The sequence below is a fragment of the Spea bombifrons genome, chromosome 1 (assembly GCF_027358695.1).
Source record: "Spea bombifrons isolate aSpeBom1 chromosome 1, aSpeBom1.2.pri, whole genome shotgun sequence".
Taxonomy (NCBI): Eukaryota; Metazoa; Chordata; class Amphibia; order Anura; family Pelobatidae; genus Spea; species Spea bombifrons.
The window spans coordinates 70,717,809-70,745,054 of NC_071087.1; the positions used below are offsets into that span (position 1 = coordinate 70,717,809).

The 27,246-nt window shown below is 43.3% G+C and overlaps 1 protein-coding gene across 1 annotated transcript in view; it reads right to left on the reverse strand.

Moving 5' to 3' along the window:
• Positions 1–333: 333 nt before the first annotated feature.
• SH2D4A (SH2 domain containing 4A) overlaps positions 334–27,246 on the reverse strand; it is a 110,707-nt gene continuing 83,794 nt past the window's right edge. The window contains exons 7-10 of the mRNA XM_053463414.1: positions 16,617–16,750; positions 14,594–14,814; positions 1,048–1,164; positions 334–578 (exon numbers count right to left, since the gene is read on the reverse strand). Coding sequence (XP_053319389.1) covers positions 1,090–1,164; positions 14,594–14,814; positions 16,617–16,750 — 430 coding nt within the window. The 3' untranslated portion in view covers positions 334–578; positions 1,048–1,089. The remainder of the gene's footprint in view (positions 579–1,047; positions 1,165–14,593; positions 14,815–16,616; positions 16,751–27,246) is intronic.

Consider the following 27,246-nt stretch of genomic DNA (forward strand, 5'->3'; position numbering starts at 1 on the left):
GTAGACTTTAATAGTGAATACACCACAATTCTGTACACAGATATATACTAAATACATAGCCTTATGATTATATAATCACATATACAGGCAGTGACTTAAGTAAACAGTTTGTAGAGTCACATCCATATTTGTTGGATTTTCTAACGACTGTGCTTATCACCTCTCACAGGTTATTTACAAAATCATAGTACCTTATTAGGATCTCAAGATTTCAGTCTAATATTTTCCAGCAGATATCAACTAAAAGATGCATAAGAAACAGGGGCGTATCCAGGGTAGATCTTATATTTGGCACTTCCCACACTTTAAAATGTAAAAACACCCACAAAGAAATATGTTTCTGAGACAATTTATTACACAAATTTGCCTCCAAACAGCATGTCTATGGCATATTTGCCACCAAATAGCTTATCTGTGCCATCTTTGTCTCAAATTGGTCAGTGCCCCCAAACAGCTGGGGCTGCTTGTTCCACCTGTGGAATCTTAGGATGTGAAGGGTATGGGTAATAAGAGGTTAAATGTTTTCTGCATTCTGTTGATAAAATGCTCTGGGAGGTACTATTCTTCTGCAGAAAATCCTGTAAAATAAGACATAGGTCAGATTAAACAGCTGAATTAGTTGGTGAGAAACTGGACCATAAGCGTGACTAGGGGTCTACTTCAGGGAAAAGAATGTCTGATTAACATTACTGATTGATATGTCATACACATTAATATTTGGTTGGTTACATTTGTTGCCTTTTATAGTAAAAAGCACATTTATTCTAATTGTTGCAACCTTTAGAAGGCGTGTTATAATGTTCTTCTGTGATCAATGTATATTGTGAGAAACTGTAAAGCCGTAGACCTGCCTTCAAAAGCACAAACAGGTGCAGGTCTCCCTGCAGCTGCTTGTATTTATTATTTAAAGATAAATTATTCCAGGGTGCTAAGCAAGTATGCCACTGGTAAGAAACTAGGTAGTACACAAATAATTTATCTTTAAATAGTAAATAGAAGATCCCATTAACACTCATTTTTGTTGTCAGGAGAATAAGGACAATGAACCTTTTCAACTAAAAAGAAGATATTTCATTACAGGATTTCTTTTTAGTCACAGCTGGGATGAGGCTGGCCAACTGGATAAAGCAGCATCTCTCTTCCCAATGAAGTAATGGGTTCAGTCTGTCAAAATAAAAACATGAACATATGTAAATTAGATTTTTTTATCACACAAAGTGGTTGGACTGCATTACTGTCTTAGTTAAGTTTGTTAACTACCATACAAAAGCCTCTTTAACCCCCTGATGACAATTGACGGTCCGGGCACGCCATGCAGTTAGTGACAATTGACATGCCAGGACCATCACGGCTTTGAAAAAATAAGAGTTTTGGCAAATGGCAAAGTTTCCAAAAGGGTCTCTTCAGACCCTCCTGAAAACTCTGGCTTCACTTGCAGGTTGAATAACAGGTACTGCATTCAACCATGCAAGCTCAGCTTTCTAATCACAATGTGATTAGGAAAATAAATGTAAAAAAAATAATCATTAATAAAAAAGATAACAATAGTTAAAATAAAATAAAAAATTTGAAACTAATTTCCCACTGATGTCACCATCAAAAAAGTATATCATCAGAAGAAGTCACACCCACAAGAACATCCACAGGCAGGGATAATACTGCCCATGCTTTTACAATTTTTTCCTTCATTTTGCATCTCCATCCCCTCGTTATATTGGAAGACCCTTACAGCCATACCCTTAGGCGCGACCGCCACACCCATCCCAATGATTCTGCCTTCAAACCAGATAGGAGAGATTCCTGGCACGGTTCGTGTTGCTGCCTACACCTCCTTTCAAAGACTACTCCCAGCGCTGAACCATTTTTCTGTATATACCGTATTTGCTCGATTATAAGACGAGGTTTTTTCCAGAGCAAATGCTCTGAAAAATACCCCTCGTCTTATAATCAGGGTCGTCTTATAATCAGACCTCAAATAGGTCTGATTATGAGACTAAGATCCAGATCCCCCGCAGCGATGCAGAGGACCTGGATCCCCTCCTGTGTTAACCCCCCCCCCAACTTACCGGGGCTTCTGAGTCCCCGGTGCTTAGTCCGGGCTGCGTGTAGAGCTCTACGCGATACAATCGCGTAGAGCTCTACACGCTTCCCGGACTAAGCACTGGGGACCCAGATGCAGGGGACCTGGATCCTCCTGTGTTAACCCCCGACCCAACTTACCGGTGCATCTGAGTCCCCGGTGCTTAGTCCGGGCTGCATGTAGAGCTCTACGCGATATAATCGCGTAGAGCTCTACACGATACAATCGCGTAGAGCTCTACACGCTGCCCGGACTAAGCACTGGGGACTCAGAAGCACCGGTAAGTTGGAGGGGGGGGCATAACACAGGAGGATGCAGGGGACCTGCATCCTCCTGTGTTATGCCCCCTCCAACTTACCGGTGCTTCTGAGTCCCCGGTGCTTAGTCCGGGCAGCGTGTAGAGCTCTACGCGATTCGCAGGGGACCTGGACCCTCCTGTGTTATGCGCCCCCCCAACTCAGAAGCACCGGTAAGTTTGGAGGAGGGAGGGGGAGTGTTAAATGGGGGGTGTAAGGCATTTCTGGAGGCAGAGTGCTCTGTGAAATGCCTTTTAACCCCTTTAATGCCACTCTGCCCTGAAATGCCTTAAACCTCCCTATATGCCACTCTTCCCCATAATATGCCTTTTAACCCTCTAAGTGCCAAAGTGGCATATAGGGTTAAAAGGCATATCATGGGGCACAGTGGCATATAGGGTTAAAAGGCATATCATGGGGCACTGTGACATTTAGAGGGTTAAAAGGCATATCATGGGGCACAGTGGCATATAGGGGGTATAAGGCACTTCTGGGGCAGATGTGCATAACTGGGGGGCAGGTTGGAAAATAGAAGGAAATAAAACCAAAATAGCTTTTATTAAAAAAAGTGTTTAAATGAATTAACATTTACTGGTAAAACTTTTTTCCTATAGGGTCGTCTTATATTCAGGCTTTTTCTTTTTTTCCTAAATTAATATTAAGATTTGGGGGGTCGTCTTATAATCAGGGTCGTCTTATAATCGAGCAAATACGGTATGTAGAGATATATATATATATATATATATATATATATATATAATATTTTTATGAGCTAAGGGTTAAGAGAGTTATCTGTTAAAATACTGGCATCTTAAATGATCATGGGGTGTCTACTTTTAAAAAATGTGTGATTTGATGGGGTAAATTGAAAAAGGATGAACACATGTCTAATTTCCAATTTGAAAAATGCACATGTCACAAATTTGGCCTTTTAGCCCCCAAACAACCCAACAAACCCATGCATGCTTGGTATCACTGTACTAAGGAGATGTTGAACTCATATTGGGGTGTTGTGTGATATATACCAGAAGCTATAAATTTATACCTAAAGTACAATGTGTGTGGGAAAAATACACACAAAAATAATACTGATAACTTTGACAAAGGCTGGTGGTAGAATTAGTGCATGAAAAGAGTTACAATACCAGCATTTGAAATACACTAAAGTGTCTAGTTTTCAAAAAGATATGGTTTTATTGGGCACACTGAATTGACCAGGTTCAAAGATGTACCAAATAGGGCATGGGCAGTGGATCACCAAAAAAAGTACTGAAAAATGTGCATGCCCCAAATGTGGCCCTTTTGCCCCAAAACAGCCAAGAAAACCCATGCGTGGGTAGTATCACTGTACTCAGTAGATGTTGCTGAACACATATCGGGGTGTTGTGACATATACCAGGACCTGTTAATTCATACCTGAAGTAAAATGTGTGTAAAAAATGACTACCACAAAGTTTGACAAAGACTGGTGGTAGAATTAGGGCATGAAAAGAGTTAAAATACTAGCATTTTAAATACCCTGGGGTGTCTAGTCTTCAAAAAAATATGGTTTGATTGGGTAAATTGCATCGGCCAGCTTCAAAGATTTGGAAAAAATGGTTTTGGAATAGCAACTTGTACTAATTACCCCATTAAAAAGCAAAAAAAAACCTAAAAACTTAGTTTAGTATTACTAAACGCAGGACAAATAGTACAATCTTTTTAGCAGGTTTTATCATTAGCTTTTATATTTGTCAAGTAAAAGTCAGAAAAAGTCATTTTTGTCTCAATTTTCCACCATATTTTATAGTAAATGATATGATACAATCAAAATAATGACATCTAAAGAAAGCCCTTCTTGTCCTAAAAAAAAACATATATAACTTGTGTGGGTTCAGTAAACGGGAAAGAAGAAAATTACAGCTTAACACGAACACCACAGATATAAAATCAGCCATTGCCATGAAGATGTTAAACTAGGAGACAAATGTACTAAATAATAGAATCAATGGCTAGATGGGGTAAATTCAGCCTTATAAGTTTAAATCTAAACTGGTACCTTGAACACTCCAGTAAAAAGCCTACTTACAAAGCATGTAGAATTGTACACCCACATTGACAAAACATTATGTGCTGGTGGGCACTTAGACCTTTTGCTCTGCTCCACCAAACCAAGATTAAATAATCACTAGTAAAATATAAGGGACTTTGTAAATAGTTTTTTGGTGGGTGAGAGTGCCTCTTTCAGTGGCGGAACTACCGCGGTCACGACTGCGACCGGGCCCCGGCGGCAGGGTGGCCCAAGCCAAGGGGCCGCCCGAAATCGGGCCCCGGCGGCAGGGGGGCCCAAGCCAAGGGGCCGCCCGAAATCTTTTTTCCGTTTTTGTTTTTTTTTAAATAAGGCAGGGGCGTCCAACATGTGGCCCGCGGGCCAAATACGGCCCGCGAGACCTCGAGGTGCGGCCCGCGTAAGATCGGCAGCCAGGGCAAGCGATCTTACGCGAGCCGCACCTCAAGCCCTGCTACTTACTTGTGGGAGGGTCTTCTGGACTGCACAGAGGAAGCGGAGTTCACGTGACATCCTACTTCCTCTGTGCTTTAGCAGAGAAGGCAGAGGGAGGCCGCACCCCCTGCTGAAGTCTCTGAGCGGCATCGAGGAGCTGCAGTGCAGGTAAGGGGGTGGGGAGGGTGTTTGAATGAGTGTGTGTGATTGAGGGAATGAATCTGTGAATGAATGATTATATGAATAAATGAGTGTGTGTGTGTGTGTGTGTGTGATAGCATGGATGTGTACGTGCTGGAACCTGGGCATGATGGGACTGTGATTGCTGTTAGCAATCACACTCCTATCATGCCAAGTCAGCCAGCACATGCTGAAACCTGGCCAGCTGCCCCCCTTGTGTAGTGATGCTGCCAGCAGTATGGGGTCTGCACTTACAGCCACCCTGTACCAGCATGTACTGGCTGACTTGGCATGATATGAGTGTGATTGCTAACAGCAATCACAGTCCCATAATGCCTAGGTTCCAGCATTTGCTGGATGGATGTGTAAGTGCTGGAACCTAGGCATGATGGGACTGTGATTGCTGTTAGCAATCACACTCCTATCATGCCAAGTCAGCCAGTACATGCTGAAACCTGGCTAGCTGCCCCCCTTGTGTATTGAGGCTGCCAGCAGTATGGGGTCTGCACATCACTTACAGCCACCCTGTACCAGCGTGTATTGGCTGACTTGGCATGATAGGAGTGTGATTGCTAACAGCAATCACAGTCCCATCATGCCTAGGTTCCAGCATTTACTGGATGGATGTGTAAGTGCTGGAACCTAGGCATGATGGGACTGTGACTACTGTTAGCAATCACACTCCTATTATGCCAAGTCAGCCAGTACATGCTGAAACCTAGCTAGCTGCCCCCCTTGTGTAGTGATGCTGCCAGCAGTATGGGGTCTGCACATCACTTACAGCCACCCTGTACCAGCATGTACTGGCTGACTTGGCATGATAGGAGTGTGATTGCTAACAGCAATCACAGCGAGCACAGTCCCATCATGCCTAGGTACCAGCATTTACTGGTTGCCTGGGTATGATAGGAGTGTGATTGCTGTTAGCAATCACACTCCTATCATGCCAAGTCATATTGCTAATTTTGTCCAATTGTGTGTTACCTACTTTTATTAAAAATGTGAGTTTTTATTATTATTTTTAAAGGTGGGGGTCATTTTCGGTTTTGGCTAAGTGAACCCTGAATGTTTTGGTCCAGAATTTTCATTTTAGTTCATCCCTAGAATAAATCTAAGGAATCCTGAATTTGTAGTCGGAAAACTTTCTAGGCCCAGAAATCAGTGAGAGGAAGAGTAAAGGTTTTGTGTCATTTTACTTTATTTTAATCTGCATATTTTATTAAAGGCCATATTTTTTGCCCTTAACAGATTCTCGCACCCGGGCCCTGAGGTGTCTAGTTACGCCCCTGGCCTCTTTCCTCTCCTTCCAGAAACATTCCAAGCTCTACAAACCAATATCTAATGAAAGGCCCTTGCAAGAACCAAACAACTTTCCTGAAACAACCCAAGCCCTCTGCAAACCAACATCTTGGAAGACACTTGGGGCAGAAGGAAAAAAAGACATGAGGGCCAAACAGAAGAAAAAATCTTGAACAGTTGAAAGGATGAGTATTCAGACCAATTTAATCAGGGTTGTTACGCTCATAACTTTTGCCCTACAATTTTTCCACTCGTTTCCCCACACCATTTTCTTTTCTCTTTTGTTTGCATTCTTTTTGTCCCTCTTCTTTTCCTCACCACTATTTTATTCCTGAAAAGAGTTTTTTGTTTCTTTGGTTCCCACTCTCACCCACCAATAAAAGCAGATTATGAAGCCTACACATCCCCTTATCTTTTGCTATTGATTATTTAATCTCTGTTTGGCGGAGGAGAGCAAAATGTCTAAATCGCAGCAGGCACAGATTCATCTATGACAGGGGTGTCCAAGTTTTTTCTGCAGTGGGCCACTTCATCAGAATTGTATACGTGCAAGGGCCGCACTCATTTTTCACTGTGAGAAAATATGGCCTTTTAATAAGATATAGTAACATAGTTCATAAGGTTGAAAAAAGACCAAAGTCCATCAAGTTCAACCTATATACCTATTGTGTCCCTACTGTGTTGATCCATAGGAAGGCAAAAAACCCTTATGAAGCAGATGCCAATTGCCCCAAACCAGGTCCCAAATATGGCAATCAGAATAAATCCCTGGATCAACGTTCTGTCCCTATTAATCTAATATCCATAACTTGTATTATTATTGCTTTCAAGAAACACGTCCAGGCTCCTTTTGAACTATTTTATTGAGTTTACCATTACCACTTTCTCTGGCAGAGAGTTCCATAGTCTCACCGCTCTTACTGTAAAGAACCTCCGTCTGTGCTGGTGTAGAAACCTTCTTTCTTCTAGCCATAGAGGATGTCCCCTTGTTATAGATACAGTCCTGGGTATAAATAGGTCCTGGGAGTGATCTCTGTACTGTTCCCTTATATATTTATACATAGTTATTAAGTCCCCCCCTAAGCCGTCTTTTTTCTAAACTAAATAACCCTAATTCTGATAATCTTTCTGGGTACTGTAGTCCTCCCATTCCCCTTATTACTCTGGTTGCCCGTCTTTGAACCCTCTCCAGCTCCACTATATCTTTCTTGTACACTGGTGCCCAATACTGTACACAGTATTCCATTTGTGGTCTGACTAGTGACTTGTACAGTGGTAGAATTATTTCCTTGTCGTGGGCATCTATGCCCCTTTTGATGCACTCCATGATTTTATTTGCCTTAGCAGCAGCTGCCTGACACTGGTCGCTACAAGTAAATTTACTGTTAACTAAAACTCCTAAATCCTTTTCCAGGTCAGCCGTCCCCAGTGTTTTCCCATGTAATACATATTCCCAGCCTGGATTTTTCTTCCCCATGTGCATAACCTTACATTTATCTGTAATATATATTGTAGTTTTCCTCCCCCCCATTCCCCATTAATATGCACATTAAAATAAAGTAAATGACAAAAAACCTTTACTTTTCCGCTCACTGATTTTCTAGAACTAGAAAGTTTTGTGACTACAAATTCAGGATTCTGGATAAGTAAACTAACAGTAATCACAGTCCCATCATGCCTAGGTTCCAGCACTTACACATCCATGCTATCACACACACACTCATTCATTCATTCCGCTTCCTCTGTGCAGTACAAAAGACCCTCCCACAGGTACTAAGCAGAGCCCTGGCTGCCGATCTTATGCGGGCCGCACCTTGAGGTGCCGAGGGCCGCATTTGGCCTGTGGGTCGCATGTTGGACACTCCTGATCTATGATGTTAACTGCTGCAAGGATAAGTCTTTTTCCTAGTCATTACAAGGAAAAAGACATCCCTGCAGCAGGTCTCTCATAATCTAACCATCATTCGGGAAGCAGTTGGTTGGAGTATACACATATCTTAATAGCTGGCCGGTTACTGTGGAATTTGATTTGTCACATTATAGTTATGCCACTATTCATAACATGTGTGAATGTTCATAAATAACTAATGCAAAGTGCAGCTAGAGGTCATATTTGATCTTGTATGACACATCTGTGTAAACTAGAAATCTTCTATGCACATTATCTCCATGTGGTCTAAATCACTAGGCACATTGTGACTAAAATTAATTCACAGCTGGATTGGCCATGGGGCAAATTCATAGAGATGCACTGGGCTAGATTTGCATTTCAATTGCATTAAGAATGACATTCACTGTGGGCTTTTGGGCTTCAACTCTTAAGTGTAAGCATCAGGGTGCATTTTCCCCCTGGGAGACAGAGCTTGTTTTCATTATGTTACATTCATTTATAAAGCACATATTCTGTAGTGCTATTACAATAGGCATGCAGTGTTAATTGATGATAACATTAAAGTTGACAAGATGCAATTTGACAATAAGATTCATACAAGTTAAATTAGGAGAAGACACTGCTCTCTTCTCTTCACTTCTTACCTCTCTGATCTCGTACCTTCAGCATCTCCATCTCTAGTACCACTTCCCCTCCCCCTCTCAGTTGGGGTACCCCAAGGCTCAGTTCTAGGATCCCTTCTCATTTGGCTTTCAATACCACCTGTATGCTGATGACACCCAGATCTATCTATCCTTCCCTGATCTCTGTTCCTGTGTCTCAGATCGTGTAACTAACTGCCTTGCGTCTGTCTCTACCTAGATGTCTGCACGTTTCCTGAAACTCAACCTCTCCACACCGAACTTCTCATCTTCCCTCCCTCCAATGCTAAGATTCCCGCATCAATTTCCCTCAATGTTAATGGTGCTATCATCTCCCCGTCTCCTCATGCTCGCTGTTTTGGTGTCACCCTTGACTCCGACCTTTCGTTCACCCCCCATATTCAGTCTGTCACTAAAAACTGTTGTCTCAATCTAAAAAACATTGCCCGCATCCGTCCCTTCCTAACACAGCATGCCACTAAGGCTCTTGTCCATGCCCTTATCTCCTGTCTTAGCTGGGCTCCCTCTTAACCATCTCACCCCTCTACAATACACCATGAATGCCGCTGCCAGACTTATCTTCCTCTCCCATCGTTTTACTAACGTCTCTCCCCTCTGTCAGTCTCTTTACTGCCTGCCTGTGCGCTTCAGGATTCATTTCAAAATCCTGACTCTTACTTTGAAAGCCCTTCACAGCGGTTCCCCTCCCTACATCTCCTCTCTCATCTCTAAATACACTCCTCGCCGGTCTCTCCGCTCTTCCAATGATCTCCTTCTAGCCTCTCCTCTGATTTCTAGCTCTCATGCGCGCTTACAAGATTAATCTAGGGCTGTCCCTATCCCCTTGAATGCCCTCTCCCGGCCTATCCGTGTCTCCCCCTGCCTTTGGTCCTTCAGAAAATCCCTCAAAACCCACTTCTTTAAGGATGCTTATAATATTGCACATAAATATTCCCCCAAATTCCTTTAGCTCACCTCTTCTAGTCTCTATTCTGCAATACTTACACTAGAGTCCATCCCTTACAATGTCATTTTTACATTTTACCTATTATGTAATACACCCTAAATCCCTCTAGATTGTAAGATCATTTGAGCTCACCTGTTGTCTCTGTAAGTCAAACTGTTATGTTACATCCTACTTGTTATGTCCTGTATACCCATTGAACAGCACTACGGAATTTGATAGCGCTATATAAACAATAAATAATAATAGCATACAATTCTATCAGTTCTACAGTTTTGCTATCACTATATTTATAAGTCATCATTATAAACAGCTTGCACATTACCTAGATAAACCTATATAACTATAACTGCAATCGTGAGACATGTTAAGCTGTTCATAATAAAACGCAACTCGTCTAATCACATGATACACTGATAACCAGTGTATGATGTGATTAAACAAGTTGCTAAGGGGTGCTCAGGCATTTACTAAACGAGGCTAAGGCCTTGATTCCATTGCACTGGGGTGAAACCTCGCCTTCCTTCCGAGAGTGGGTTATGAGAGTGGAGGGAGTGCGTGCCCTGGAGGAAATAGTGGCCGGATTGAATGGTCTCGAGGAGAAACATGGGAAGAACTGGTTTTACTGGTCCCGGTATGTGACTTTTAGTCTAGCTTTGTGGTGTGTGATGGGATCTGCGACTTTCCATTGGAATTTACTGCTTGTCCTGTGTTTATAATGTTCTGCTGCACCAGGATCTTGATAATTGCTGACACCTCCCCTCCCATCTTTCCATTTCTCTTGTTCCACAAAATCAATAAACTTTGATTTACCAAAAAAAAAGACAAGTTGCTTTTGATTATGACAAACCCATCCTAAAAATGTACTGTGTCACAACCCTGGGTTAAAAAGTGCCATTTAATAATCGGGGGTTGTGATTGTAGTATATACCGTATTGGCTCGGATATAGGCCGCCCCCGTATATAGGCCGCACCATAAAGGTTTGGTGCTTTTCTAAAGAAAAAGTTTTTTTCTTTAAAAAAGCACCAAAAAACATGCTGCCACTCTGTCCCCCCCCGAGATATGCTGCCACTCTGTCCTCCCCCTCCGAGACATGCTGCCACTCTGTCCTCTCCCCCTCCCCGAGATATGCTACCACTGTCCTCCCTCCCCGAGATATGCTGCCACTCTGTCCCCCCCCCGAGATATGCTGCCACTCTGTCCTCCCCCCCCTCGAGATACGCTGCCACTCTGTCCCCCCCCGAGATATGCTGCCACTCTGTCCTCCCCCCCCCGACTTACCAGAGCAGACTCCCGGGTGTCTTACGGGGCCGGAGGGGGACATCTATGCACATCGTGTATTCAACTCCCGGTGCCGGCACTCAGCGGAAGTGCCGGTACCGGAAGTTGTATACGCGTATTGCGTAGATGTCTTCCGCCGGCCCTGCAAGACACCCGGGAGTCTGCCCTGGTAAGTCGGGGGGGGTTAGAATGCATCGTGCGCACGTTCACCGGCAACGGCGCACCCCCACTTTAAAGACTTAAAGTGGGGGAAAAAAGTGCGGCCTATATTCGGGCCAATACGGTATCTATCTGTGTGAATATCTTATGTGCCTTTGTTCTCGAGCTATCCATCGGTACCCCGGGATCGCGGGCTACGGTGCTATTTCATCAAACAATCAAAGCAGTTCCTGGTCCCTTCCAGCACTGGAAGTGGTTAACCCTTGTGCTTCCGAAAGGAAGCAACAAAGAATCGACAGGTGTACCCAGCCGGGGTACCCAAGGCCCGTCACATACAGTATTGGCCCGAATACAGGGCGCACTTTTTTACCCCACTTTCGGTTTTTAAAATGTGTGTTTGGCATATATTCGGGTTGTAGCTCAGGGATGCACAGTTCGTACTTCCCGCCCGGGATGAATGTTTTTTTTCATTCATCCCTGCTGCAGGTAAGCAGCAGGGTTAGGATCCAGATCCCCCGCAGCCCCTCTGGCAGCCGTGGACGTCTACGCGATGCACATTGACAACCTCCATTGCCAGCACTTCCACCAGGGCTTCTATGGTGGAGCACCGGCGTGACATAACCTTCTGGTGTTCCACTATAGAAGCCCTGGCAGAAGTGTCGTCAGCGGAGGTTGTCTGCTCGCATCGCACAGATGTCCACCGGCCGGCCCCGCTAGACACCAGGGAGTCTGGGGGTGCATTGGTAAGTCACTTCTAGGAAGCAGAGTGGCATATCAGGGGGCATAAAGCATGTCTGGGGGGCAGGTGGGCATTTATAGGGGACATAAAGTATTTCTGGGGGGTCAGAGTCCCATATCTGGGGGGCATAAAGCATATCAGGGGTTATAAAGCATATTAGGGGCAGAGTGGCATATATTCGGGTGTGGACATCTGTGCGATGCGAGCAGACAACCTCCGCTGACGGATTGAATGGTCTCGAGGAGAAACATGGGAAGAACTGGTTTTACTGGTCCCGGTATGTGACTTTTAGTCTAGCTTTGTGGTGTGTGATGGGATCTGCGACTTTCCATTGGAATTTACTGCTTGTCCTGTGTTTATAATGTTCTGCTGCACCAGGATCTTGATAATTGCTGACACCTCCCCTCCCATCTTTCCATTTCTCTTGTTCCACAAAATCAATAAACTTTGATTTACCAAAAAAAAAGACAAGTTGCTTTTGATTATGACAAACCCATCCTAAAAATGTACTGTGTCACAACCCTGGGTTAAAAAGTGCCATTTAATAATCGGGGGTTGTGATTGTAGTATATACCGTATTGGCTCGGATATAGGCCGCCCCCGTATATAGGCCGCACCATAAAGGTTTGGTGCTTTTCTAAAGAAAAAGTTTTTTTCTTTAAAAAAGCACCAAAAAACATGCTGCCACTCTGTCCCCCCCCGAGATATGCTGCCACTCTGTCCTCCCCCTCCGAGACATGCTGCCACTCTGTCCTCTCCCCCTCCCCGAGATATGCTACCACTGTCCTCCCTCCCCGAGATATGCTGCCACTCTGTCCCCCCCCCGAGATATGCTGCCACTCTGTCCTCCCCCCCCTCGAGATACGCTGCCACTCTGTCCCCCCCCGAGATATGCTGCCACTCTGTCCTCCCCCCCCCGACTTACCAGAGCAGACTCCCGGGTGTCTTACGGGGCCGGAGGGGGACATCTATGCACATCGTGTATTCAACTCCCGGTGCCGGCACTCAGCGGAAGTGCCGGTACCGGAAGTTGTATACGCGTATTGCGTAGATGTCTTCCGCCGGCCCTGCAAGACACCCGGGAGTCTGCCCTGGTAAGTCGGGGGGGGTTAGAATGCATCGTGCGCACGTTCACCGGCAACGGCGCACCCCCACTTTAAAGACTTAAAGTGGGGGAAAAAAGTGCGGCCTATATTCGGGCCAATACGGTATCTATCTGTGTGAATATCTTATGTGCCTTTGTTCTCGAGCTATCCATCGGTACCCCGGGATCGCGGGCTACGGTGCTATTTCATCAAACAATCAAAGCAGTTCCTGGTCCCTTCCAGCACTGGAAGTGGTTAACCCTTGTGCTTCCGAAAGGAAGCAACAAAGAATCGACAGGTGTACCCAGCCGGGGTACCCAAGGCCCGTCACATACAGTATTGGCCCGAATACAGGGCGCACTTTTTTACCCCACTTTCGGTTTTTAAAATGTGTGTTTGGCATATATTCGGGTTGTAGCTCAGGGATGCACAGTTCGTACTTCCCGCCCGGGATGAATGTTTTTTTTTCATTCATCCCTGCTGCAGGTAAGCAGCAGGGTTAGGATCCAGATCCCCCGCAGCCCCTCTGGCAGCCGTGGACGTCTACGCGATGCACATTGACAACCTCCATTGCCAGCACTTCCACCAGGGCTTCTATGGTGGAGCACCGGCGTGACATAACCTTCTGGTGTTCCACTATAGAAGCCCTGGCAGAAGTGTCGTCAGCGGAGGTTGTCTGCTCGCATCGCACAGATGTCCACCGGCCGGCCCCGCTAGACACCAGGGAGTCTGGGGGTGCATTGGTAAGTCACTTCTAGGAAGCAGAGTGGCATATCAGGGGGCATAAAGCATGTCTGGGGGGCAGGTGGGCATTTATAGGGGACATAAAGTATTTCTGGGGGGTCAGAGTCCCATATCTGGGGGGCATAAAGCATATCAGGGGTTATAAAGCATATTAGGGGCAGAGTGGCATATATTCGGGTGTGGTCTATATTCGAGCCAGTACGGTATATTTCCCCATTAATACCAAATCTAATAGTAAAAGTAACAAAAACTAAATAATTTCCCTAAAAGTCCTCACATCTCTCTTAGTATTTAGTATATTTAGTTGTGCATACATGTAGATTGCTGTCTGTGACAGTACATCTTGCAGAGAAGACACAAGAAGGGGTTCAATTCCATAATGATGCCTTAGAAAACACATAAAACAAACATAGAAAATGTTTTTGATCATTCTGGCTGAAATGTTAGTTTTGATCAACAAAAGCTACAACAGTCCAGGAGAGAAGTTAATTTCAAAAGAGGAGACATTTTAGAACAAAAGGCTATTATCTAAAATTAGATGTAATGTAAGGAAGTTTTACTTTACTCTAGATAAGCAGAGCAGCCTACTGGCAGAAGTGGTAGAGTCTAATATAGTGAGGGAATTTAAAATCCATTTGACAGGCATAAAGCTTTCTTAAATGTAAGACAAGATCCAGGTCTGATTTATCTTTAGATAAGAAAAATGGGCCGAAAGGGTTCTTTTCTGACTTCAAGTTTTTTGTTTTCTAACCTTGTGATATTCAACAAGCTCAGCCAAAGTTGCATGCTGCAGTTGATCCACGCCCAGGAAGCTGTAAGATGTGCCAGACGCATCTATCATAAAGTGCATGTATCCTTCTTCAGAACGATAAGAGAGAATGTAACCCTTGATCTTTCCACTGATACGCACCAAGAAACTGCCTTTCACATGGCTTTTTAAAAGATCCTCTGATTCTGCTCTTGATATGATACCTATTGGTGGTAGAGAAGATGAAATGGGAAAGAACTACTAATTAGTAGTTCTAATTAGAGTAGCAACTTTTACCTGAAAATTACAATGCCAGTGTAAAAGCATACCACTAACAGTCTTACTTATTACATAGTACTGATGTGAATATTTTTTTATGATTAGATTGGCAGATATGTCTGCATTTGCAAAAAGGAGCACAGGGGTGGGCTGGCGTAGCGGCAATTGCACCCTGGACTGGCCCAACTTTTTCAAACAAGGCTGATCTGAAATGGGCCTACATGTTCTGGGAGGTGAGAGCTACATGAATAGAAAGACAATAACAAGAAGTGTGGATCTATAAGAGAGAAGCCAGGATGTGTGAATAAAAATTACGTTTAAACACCACAGGAAATGTAACTCTTTTACAGTGATCACACAAACTTGCATTTACAAAAACCATTAATTGAATTTTTCAGCATACATTTTAATGTCTACCTTTGCTATACAACCTTGTCAAGGTTTTTTTTTTTTTTTCAGGATACACATTGCATGGTACCAAGCTCAAGACCTATTATCAGGAATTGTACCAGAGGATTGGAGGAAGGCAGATGTGGTTCCTATATTCAAAAAGGGTTCAAACTCTGTGCCCGGAAATTATAGACCTGTGAGCTTAACTTCAGTGGTTGGGAAAGTATTTGAAGGGCTGTTTAGCGATATTATTGAAGAATTCATTAGGAAGAACAGTATTATGAACAAAAATCAGCATGGTTTTATGAAACATAGGTCCTGTCAAACTAATTTAATTGCATTCTACGAAGAAGTAAGTGGAAGTGTAGATCAGGGTGTTGCAGTGGATGTAATCTACTTGGATTTTGCCAAGGCGTTTGACACAGTTCCACACAATAGGTTAGTATTCATACTGAAGGAAATTGGTCTAGATGCAAATTCTTGTTCTTGGGTAGAACATTGGCTTAGAGACAGAGAACAGAGAGTTGTTATAAATGGTACATTTTTAAGCTGGTCAAAAGTGGTAAGTAGTGTCCCTCAGGGTTCTGTTCTGGGACCATATTTATAAATGACCTGGCAATAGGCCTTGAAAGTCATGTTTCTGTGTTTGCAGATGTATTACTTTACCTAGTTTAGTTAAACTAGGTAAAGTAATACAGTGCGAGCAGGATATTACAGTGCTGCAGAGGGATCTAGATAGACTGGGGGACTGGGCACACAAATGGCAGATTAAATTCAATGTAGATAAATGTAAAGTTATGCAATTCGGGGTAGGGAATGCACAAGCAACCTACACCCTAAACGGTAGTGAATTAGGAGTCACGACAAATGAGAAGGATTTGGGAATTGTTATAGTCAACAAACTAGGCAAACTATGTAACTATATGGGGAGCGGGGTCATCATTTTGCAAAGAATGATTTATTACGTTCATAATATTCCATTACGGGATAATGGAAAAATACATTACGCAGTAGTTCAAACAGCTGTACTTGTACACAACACATTTGTGACATTTGGAACATATGTTTGCTTGTCCTAACTAAGTTATACTAAGTGAACCGAATTTAAAATAACAATCTGAAAATATGAAATCTTAGTATAGAAAATGCCAATGTGAATCCCAACACAGAAGCTAAAGACCCACTAAACTTTAGAAATATTTGACTTTTCTAAATTCTGGGAGCTCTGCAAGAATAACTTTGGCTTCTTTAAAATAAGTTTTTAAAGTATAGTGGGCCCTCTGGGTCCAACTAAGAGCTAAGTCTAACAATCACATGAAATCTAGTTATACAATTATAGTACTAAACCAAAGCTTACCATGAAACCATGGTGCAATGGAAGTTGCTGATCTTGCAAATCCCGCACTTAGCTGCTCTTCCTTAAACCATTTTATGATATTTTCTTGGGTGGAACCAGAATTCACTCTTCTGACGCCTTGTCTTCTCTCGGATCTAAAAAACATCCATGCAAAACATTAGAAACAAGAATTTCTGTCAGTCCAAACTTTATAATTTCTATTTAATTGATTAGGAGTGCATACATTTAGTCAGCTTGGACACTGATCTGACACAATGAAGTTAATTCACTAAACTATGAACCAGGTTTCTAATGTAGCATGTAATTAATTGTACTTTTTTATGCTCATTAACTACACGGTGCATTATGTAGAAACAACAGGCCCTGCATAATTAAATTGATGAAATGTATTGAATATCATATCATTTCCCTGCCTGGGGCACTGCAATAGCGACATTCGCACACCCATATAACCAGGGCCGGCCCTATAATGGGGCAGACTGGGGCAATTGCCCCAGGCGGCACTTTAGAAGGGGCGGCACTTTGCCGCCCCAAGCGCTTTTTTTTTTTTTTTGAAGCGGAGGAGAGAGAGAGAGAGGGGCACCGAGTGGTTTTCGCTTACCCGCTCGCCGCCCCTCTCTCTCTCTCCTCTGCGGCGAGTCTCCCTGTTCGGTCCCGGTGCCGGCTTGTAATGCAGAGCGCCGGAAGTGACGTCAATTTCCGGCGCTCAGCATTACAAGCCGGCACCGTGGCAGAGCGTCAGCGTCGGCGAAGTTTAAAATCCCCCCCCGGCATTGGCGGGGGGGCGGCGTTTTAAACTTCGCCCCAGGCGGCGTTAAGTCTTCGGCCGGCCCTGCATATAACAGTCAGAAATTTAAGATCAAAGGTTACTTTACTTGTGGTAACTAGAGGGACATTTAAGTATGTAGATGATAGAATCACAGGTAATGTCACAAGTAATGTCAAACTATATAAAATTATATAAATGATACATGCAGGTACAAGAGATAGGGATGGCCCAGTTGCTAGGCATTTTAAAATGACAGGACACTTAGTGAACCAGTTTAGGTTCCAGGTCATTGGCTCCCACCTAGTCATGGCTGAGATCCAGAGATGCAAAACGGAGACTAAATGAATTAACCCCTTCAATCCCAGGGGGTTTTGGTACCTCAAGTCCCAGAGCAATTTTGCCATTTTTGCGCTATGTCGGTTCAGTGAGTATTCTCTTTTCCTGTGAATAGTGTACCCATGTAAACTATATATTGTTTTTTCAAGGAGAGATAGAGCTTTCTTTTGATACCATAGTTGGATGATTAGCTGAAAACATAGAATGCGAAATTTAGTAAAAACTAGCGAAAATTAGAAAAAAAACACCTATTTTTTTTTTTTTTAAAAAATGTTCCCTCTGAATCCTCACAAAGTTAGGTAAAGTGATGGAAAATCCCCTCCAAGTTTATCAATTCAGGTGTCCTGATTTCAGAAATACCTAATTTATATAGATTTTCCATACTTTCCCAGCACCAGGGAACATAATATAAGGTGTACATTTTTTGTAGAATTTTTATGCTTATGGCTTTGGGCAGGTTTGGGGGTTGTGAACGGGGGAAGGAGGGTTATAATGGGTAGCTATTATGCTAGGGCAATGTTCAACATTTTAGTAGAATATTTATGCTTATGGCTTAAGGGTTTAGGGGTTGTGAACGGGGGCAGGAGGGTTATACTGGGTAGATATTACGCTAGGGAAATGGACTTTCCAGCATGACAATGACCCTAAACACATGGCCAAGTTGACCCTCCAGTGGTTGCAGCAGAAAAAGAGAAAGGTTCTGGAGTGGCCATCACAGTCCCCTGACCCTAATATCATTGAATCACTCTGGGGAGGTTTTTAATTTTTATTATTATCTTTTTTATATATGTATTGTATTTTTGTATTTGTATTTTTTTTATATTGTATTTGTATTATTGTATTTGTATTTTTTATATATATACCGTATTTGCTCGATTATAAGACAAGGTTTTTTTTCAGAGCAAATGCTCTGAAAAATACCCCTCGTGTTATAATCGGGGTCGTCTTATAATCAGACCTCAAATAGGTCTGACTATGAGACGACTAAGATCCAGATCCCCCGCAGCTGCAGGGGACCTGGATCCTCCTGTCCCCCCTCCCCCGCCCCACTTACTGGTACTTCTGAGTCCCCGGTGTGGCTGGGGCAGCGTGTAGATGTCTACGTGATTCGCGTAGACAACTTCCGCTGCAGCAGGAAGGAGTTGTGGCTAGCAGCGGGGGTTGTCTGCGTCCATCGCGCAGACCTTCCCCGGCTGTCAGAGATCAGAGTTCCAGGCACCGGTGCGGGGAACTTTGATCTCTGACAGTCGGGGAAGGTCTGCGTGCTGGACGCAGACAACCCCCGCTGCTAGCCATGCCTCCTTCCGGCTGCAGCGTAAGGGCGTGGGATCTACATGCTGCCCTTGCTACATGACAGGGAAGTCAGAAGCACCGGTAAGTTTGGGGGGGGCGGTTGAGTGTTAAATGGGGGGCATAAGGCATTTCTGGACGCAGAGTGGCACATAGGTGGTTAAAAGGCATATCATGGGGCACAGTGGCATATAGGGTTAAAAGGCATATCATGGGGCACAGTGGCATTTAGAGAGTTAAAAGGCATATCATGGGGCACAGTGGCATATAGGGGGTATAAGGCATTACTGGGGCAGATGTGCAGAACTGGGGGGCAGGTTGGAAAATAGAAGGAAATAAAACCAAAATATTTTTCTCAATCATAGCTTTTATTAAAAAAAAGTAGTTTAGATAAATTAACATTTATTGGTAAAACTTTTTTCCTATAGGGTCGTCTTATATTCAGGCTTTTTCTTTTTTTCCTAAATTAATATTCAGATTTGGGGGGTCGTCTTATAATCAGGGTCATCTTATAATCGAGCAAATACGGTATATATATATATTTTTTTAATGGTTAGAGGTCCTCTTAGGGACCACCTGAACATGTTATTAATGCCAGTGATGTCACAATGACATCACTTAGCTCACTTTAGTGCCGGCTTCTGCTGTCAGGGGGGAGTCCAGGCTGTCAGGGATGTGTCCCTGACGCTGCAAGCAGGGCTGGACGTACCGGTACGTCCATAGGGGATTCTTGGGATGCATTTTTTGGACTTACCGGTACGTCCATAGAGTATTGAAGGGGTTAATAGCCCTCAAATGGTTCAATAAGGATTATGACCTTAGACCGTTTTTATGATACTTCTGCTATGACACACCACAGGCACCACCCAAAAGTGCCCCATGGACAATTGTCCAAATAATGTAAACTCCCAGGCAAGAGATTTTATCACCTTTCTGGTTACAGCTAATGGTCTTAGAAGGATGTCTAGAAGCATGCAGCCTGCTGTGAGCGTATGCAACAACTTGTACCCTCAGGAACTATGTATGCTTTACCCTGTCTTCTACGTAATATCTTAAATCTCTCTCCCAGTAATGGGCAGACATTAACTCATTAAAACCCTCATGACCTTCTATGCCATCACGTATGGCATAGAACACAGAAAAAAAAAAGGTTGGAATGCAGCACTCAGAGTGAGATGGTGCACAAGCCAGGGTACCACCAAGTCCTTCAATAAATCCAAAATAAAGAAACATCATAATAGAAAAGGATATAATCTTTCCAAATTGGATAGACAGGTTCTTGTAAATTTATGTATCTAATGATAAATTGGTGTTTAGGCCAGCTGATAAGGGGGGTTCACCTGTGGTAATGAATCAGATTGATTATGTTAAAGAAATTGAAAATCAACTTAGTGATCGTGTGAACTTAATGCAGACCCTCTTCCAAAGATTAAAAGGTTAATATTTGATGTTGTGGACAATGCAGTACAGGATTATGTCATTGATGGAGCTTTAAAGGATTTCCTGACGAAAGAATTTCCTATGACACATGTTCTTTATATTTTACCTAAAGTGCATAAGTCATTGACCCAACCTCCTGGTAGGCCCATTGTAACAGGGGTGGACTCTATATTTAGTCCATTATCTGTCTTTTTAGATAGGATCTTTAGTCCTTTTCTCATTCAGAATCTGTCGTATCTTATTGATACCACTGATTTGTTAAATAAAATTGCAGATATTAAACTTAAAGATCAGGCTATATTAGTGACCTTTGATGTAGCAAGTCTTTATACTTCTATTCCCCATGTGGATGGTTTAAATGCTATGGAAACAGCAGCTAAGAAATTGGGATATAATGGAGCCTCTTTAAATTTTTTGATGGACTTATTACATTTGGTCCGATATGAAACTTATTTTCGTTTTGATGATAGATTTTTTGGACAAATTCGTGGGACAGCTATGGGCTTAAATGTGGCCCCGACCTATGCGGGTAGATTCATGGGCATGTTTGAGGAGAAGTATATATATATCAATTCCCAGCATACCATCAACATGTTAGAATATGGTATAGATATATCGATGATATACTTTGCATATGGGAGGGCCATTTGAACCCTTACAGGAATTCTTAGTCAATCTTGATTAATTTTCGGATAATATTAAATTTGAGATGACATGTGATAATACTAAGATTAACTTTTTAGATACTATGATCCAAAGAAAAAATGAGTCTCTGATAACCGATATATATGTTAAACCGACTAATAGAAACAATCTTCTTAGATATGACTCGGCCCATCCAGAAAGATTGTTAAAATCATTACCAAAAAGTCCATTTATCAGAGTAAAACGGATTGTTTCTGACGAGGAGACACAAGAAACCAGATTTAAAGAGATGTCAAAAAAGTTTTTAGATAGGGGTTATCCCCCAAATTTATTGGATGATACATATAGATCAGTTAAGAAAACATCTACAGTGGATCTGTTATCTAAAACAGATCAGACTGGCTTTTGTGTCCGATTTTGGTACCCATAGCAGAGCTGTTACAAAGATTTTTAGAAAACATTGGCATATATTATCTGATGGTTACCCAATGATAAAAGAGTTTGCATCGCACCCTCTCATGGCATTTAGAAGGGGTGGTACCATTCGGGATCAATTGGTCCATGCTGAGCTTAAAAATGTTAAACGTGATAACTCGCAGCGGTTTTTGGGGTTAAAAAATCTTAAATCCCATTAGATCCTATGTGGTTGAAATACTTACGTGTCCTTGTAACCTTTTATATGTGGGAGAAACTACACAGAAGATCAAAAGTAGATTTTCCAAACATAAATCCACCATCAAATTAAGAAAATTGGATTTACCGGTCACTTTGATGAGTTGAAACATAAATTGACGGACCTTAAATTTCATGTTATTGAACACCTGTTCAATAACATGAAATTTAAGGTCCGTCTAGACCTAAACGGGGGGTGATCGAGTTAATATTCTTAAACAACGTGAATCATGGTGGATTTATGAATTGGATACATTGTTTCCAAATGAACTCAATAGGGAATTGGATTTAATGCCATTTTTGTGAGCCTACGGCCATACCATCCTGAATACACCCGATCTTGACTGATCTCGGGAGCTAAGCTAGGCTGGGCCTGGTTAGTACGTGGCTGTTAATTTATGTGAAAGCCATGCCCGAATATGAGATATTTAGGGTGATTGTGAATTAAATTATTTTGGAAAAATACCGTATTGGCTCGGATATAGGCCGCCCCCGTATATAGGCCGCACCCTAAAAGTTTGGTGCTTTTTAAAAGAAAAAGTTTTTTTAATAGACATGCTGCCACTCTGTCCCCCCCCCGAGATATGCTGCCACTCTTCCCCCCCCCGAGATATGCTGCCACTGTCCCCCCCGAGATATGCTGCCACTCTGCCCCCCCCCGACTTACCAGAGCAGACTCCCGGGTGTCTTGCGGGGCCGGCGGGGGAAATCTACGCAATACGTGTATACAACTTGTATACGCGTATTGCGTAGATGTCCCCTGCCGGCCCCGCAAGACACCCGGGAGTCTGCTCTGGTAAGTCGGGGGGCAGAGGTAAAACGCATCGTGCGGATGTTCACCGGCAGCAGCGATGCACGTAAACAACCTAAGCTGCCGGCACGTCTGCACGATGTGCTTTAACAATCTCCCCGTGTGAATTCCCGGCAAGGTTAAAGCTGCTGCCGGTGAACGTCTGCACGATGCGCTTAGACCCCGAATATAGGCCGCACCCCCACTTTAAAGACTCAGGTCCCCTGCATCCTCCTGTGTAATGCCCCCCCTCCAACTTACCGGTGCATCCGAGTCCCCGGTGCTTAGTCCGGGCAGCGTGTAGAGTTCTACGCGATTGTATGGTGTAGAGCTCTACGAGATTGTATCGTGTAGAGCTCTATGCGATTATATCGCGTAGATCTCTACACACAGCCCGGACTAAGCACCGGGGACTCAGATGCACCGGTAAATTGGGTCGGGGGTTAACACAGGAGGATCCAGGTCCCCTGCATCTGGGTCCCCAGTGCTTAGTCTGGGAAGCGTGTAGAGCTCTACACGCAGCCCGGACTAAGCACCGGGGACTCAGAAGCACCGGTAAGTTGGGGGGGGTTAACACAGCAGGATCCAGGTCCCCTGCATCGCTGCGGGGGATCTGGATCTTAGTCTCATAATCAGACCTATTTGAGGTCTGATTATAAGGCGACCCTGATTATAAGACGAGGGTTATTTTTCAGAGCATTTGCTCTGGAAAAAACCTCGTCTTATAATCGAGCAAATACGGTATTTATTTAAAAAAATGCGTAAACTTTTTTTTTCAGTTTGTCATGTATAGTTAGTAATTTATACATGTTAAAAGTTCCTGCTCATTGAGAAACAATAAAAAAGTAATGCCTAACATGCACTTACACAGATGGCAGGAATATGCATTTGTTGTCCACAACACACAATGAGCCCATTGTGAAAACGTGTCAAAGGGAAAAACATCACTAAACCAAAGTGCATTGTAGACTACAATAGACATATGGGTGATGTTGACCACTGCCTGAAATTATATTCGGTAGACCCCAAAGCCAACATTTGGTACAAGGTAGTTTGCATCTATCTAACACAAATGGCAATGTTCAACTTCTTTATATTAAATAAAAAGGCAGGCACAAGGAAGGAACAGCAGAGAGTTATCCAAAATCTCCTGCACTTCTGCATCCTAAAGATATCACCAGACTCCCAAGGGAGGATTCCACTAACTGCCTCCAAAGAAATCAGAGACATAGGGTCTGTTGGAAAAAAGGCATAAGAAGGCATAGTAGCTTTTACTATCCCTCTTGTCCATCTCTGCCAGGTCTCTGTATCAACAGTTGTTTCCAAAACTAGCACATGCAAGCAGACTTCTAGATAACATTTTTTTAAAGTTTTAAAATGTGTTAATTATTATGTTTAGACTTCAGTTTTAGATGGAGGTGTCCTTTCCTCATGGGCAGGTAGGAAAAAATAAAATAAAGAAAAAAAAACATGTAATAATTAAGTTTTTTTAACCCCCTTTATTCAGTAAAATGTGGGGAAAATTAGAAAGGAAAAGGAAACATTTTCACCAATATAACCAGTGCAAATGGAAAGCGATTATAAGACAAGGTTTTTTCAGAGCAAATGCTCTGAAAAATAATCTTATATTTGAGGTTGTCTTCTAATCAGACCTCAAATAGAGGTGTGACTACAAGACTAAGATCCAGATCCCCCGCAGTGCTGCAGGGAACCGGGATCCTCCTCTCTGGCAGCCTCTGCTGCTGCCGGCACTAAAAAACATGTTATATGCATATTTTCTTCAAACTATATATGCAGTGTATATAGTATGTGTTTATGAAGTGATTGTATGATAGATATATACACACGTTATTTCTCATATTTTGTCTATGAGATAAAAACCAGGACCCAAACAAACATGCCAGGACAGGCTCTGCCACAGCGACACCCAAACACACACACACACACCAGGGCAGCCTCTGCCACACCAACACCCAAACACACACACCAGGAAAGGCTCTGCCACACCGACACCCAAACACACACACCAGGACAGGCTCTGCCACACTAATACGTAAACACACATCAGGACAGGCTCTGGCACACCAACACCCAAACACACACCAGGACAGGCTCTGCCACACACCCAAACACATGCATCAGGACAGGCCAAGTGTAAACTAAGCATTATAAAATGTATTTTCTGCACTGCTTTGCCATTAACCCCTCTTTTATATTTAATGTGTATTAATGCCCCAGCCAGGCCTCCCTTTTGTATTGATTAATGTGTTCCCCCCACGACCTTGTATATTTATGCCCCACACCCTTGTGTATTGATTTATGTGATGCCTACCAGCCAACCCCCTCCCTTGTGTATTGATGCCCCCACCTGCTTAGTATTTATTTGTGTAATGCCAGCCACCCTCTTGTCTCTTGTGATGCCACCCACCCCTGTTTATATTGATTTTGTAATGCCAAAACCGAGTCACCCCTCCCCTTTTGTATTATTTAATTTTTAATGATGTCCCAAAGTGTAAATGTAATGTTTAGAAAAAGAGACTGGGCATGTTGTACCCCAATATTGCCAAATACATAAAAAACATTGGGGGGCATTTCAGTAATCTGGAGACGCAGCTGAATACATTTTGTTGGGATTTTCTGCAGTTACATGTAATCTGTGCAAGCAATCCTAAAGTTGGTGGGAAAAAAAATGAAAATGAATGTCCGGACTCAATTTGCCAGAGATTGGTGACCAAATGCTTGCATGATAAGTGTCCAAATGCTCTTAGTGAAATACCCTTGGTTGTCTTCTATCCAACAATACATACCTTTTTGGGGGTATTTTGAGATGGTGGGCTACTAAACAGTCCAAAATGAGACATTGAAAAAAAAACACCTATATATATCGTATTTGCTCGATTATAAGACAAGTTTTTTTTTCAGAGCAAAAATATCCCTCATCTTATATTTGAGGTCGTCAAATAGAGGTCTGATTACAAAACTAAGATCCAGATCCCCCGCAGAGCTGCAGGGGACCTGGATCCTCCTCTCTGGCAGCCGATGGAAGTCTGCTTGATGTGCACAGACAACCTCCGCTGCTACCTGACACTTCTGCCGGAGCTTCTTTGATGAGACATTCCGGTGCTCAGTCATAGAAGCCCCAGCGGAGGTCCCGGGTAGCAGCGGAGGTTATCTGCGTGCATCGCGCAGATGTCACAGGCTACCCCCACTAGGGATGCATTGTAAGTTGGGGGGGCATACAGGGGGAATAGGGCAAATGGGGGTATAAGGCAACTTTTTCCTATAGGGCAGGGGTGTCCAAGTTTTTTCTGCAGTGGGCCACTTCATCAGAATTGTATACGTGCGCGGGCCGCACTCATTTTTCACTGTGACAAAAAATATGGCCTTTAATAAAATATGCAGATTAAAATAAAGTAAAATGACACAAAACCTTTACTCTTCCTCTCACTGATTTCTGGGCCTAGAAAGTTTTGCGACTACAAATTCAGGATTCCCTAGATTTATTCTAGGGATGAACTAAAATGAAAATTCTGGGCCAAAACATTCAGGGTTCACTTAGCCAAAACCGAAAATGGCCCCCACCTTTAAAAATAAAAACTCACATTTTTAATAAAAGTAGGTAACACACAACTGGACAAAATTAGCAATATGACTTGGCAACCAGTAAATGCTGGCAACCCAGGCAACCAATGCTGGTACCTAGGCATGATGGGACTGTGCTCGCTGTGATTGCTGTTAGCAATCACACTCCTATCATGCCAAGTCAGCCAGTACATGCTGGTACAGGGTGGCTGTAAGTGATGTGCAGACCCCATACTGCTGGCAGCATCACTACACAAGGGGGGCAGCTAGCTAGGTTTCAGCATGTACTGGCTGACTTGACATGATAGGAGTGTGATTGCTAACAGTAGTCACAGTCCCATCATGCCTAGGTTCCAGCACTTACACATCCATCCAGTAAATGCTGGGACCTAGGCATGATGGGACTGTGATTGCTGTTAGCAATCACACTCCTATCATGCCAAGTCAGCCAATACACGCTGGTAGAGGGTGGCTGTAAGTGATGTGCAGACTCCATACTGCTGGCAGCATCAATACATAAGGGGGGCAGCTAGCCAGGTTTCAGCATGTACTGGCTGACTTGGCATGATAGGAGTGTGATTGCTAACAGCAATCACAGTCCCATCATGCCTAGGTTCCAGCACTTACACATCCATGCTATCACACACACACACACACACTCATTTATTCATATAATCATTCATTCACAGATTCATTCCCTCAATCACACACACTCATTCAAACACCCTCCCCACCCCCTTACCTGCACTGCAGCTCCACAATGCCGCTTACAGACTTCAGCAGGGGGCGCGGCCTCCCTCTGTCTTCTCTGCTAAAGCACAGAGGAAGTAGGATGTCACGTGAACTCCGCTTCCTCTGTGCAGTCCAGAAGACCCTCCCACAAGTAAGTAGCAGGGCTTGAGGTGCGGCTCGCGTAAGATCGGTTGCCCTGGCTGCCGATCTTACGCGGGCCGCACCTCGAGGTCTTGCGGGCCGCATTTGGCCCGCGGGCCGCATGTTGGACGCCCTTGCTATAGGGTCTTTTTTTTAAATTAATATTCATATTTTAGGGATATTCAAATAGAATAACATTAATCCGATTGCCTCTTGAAGTGAAGAAGGAATTT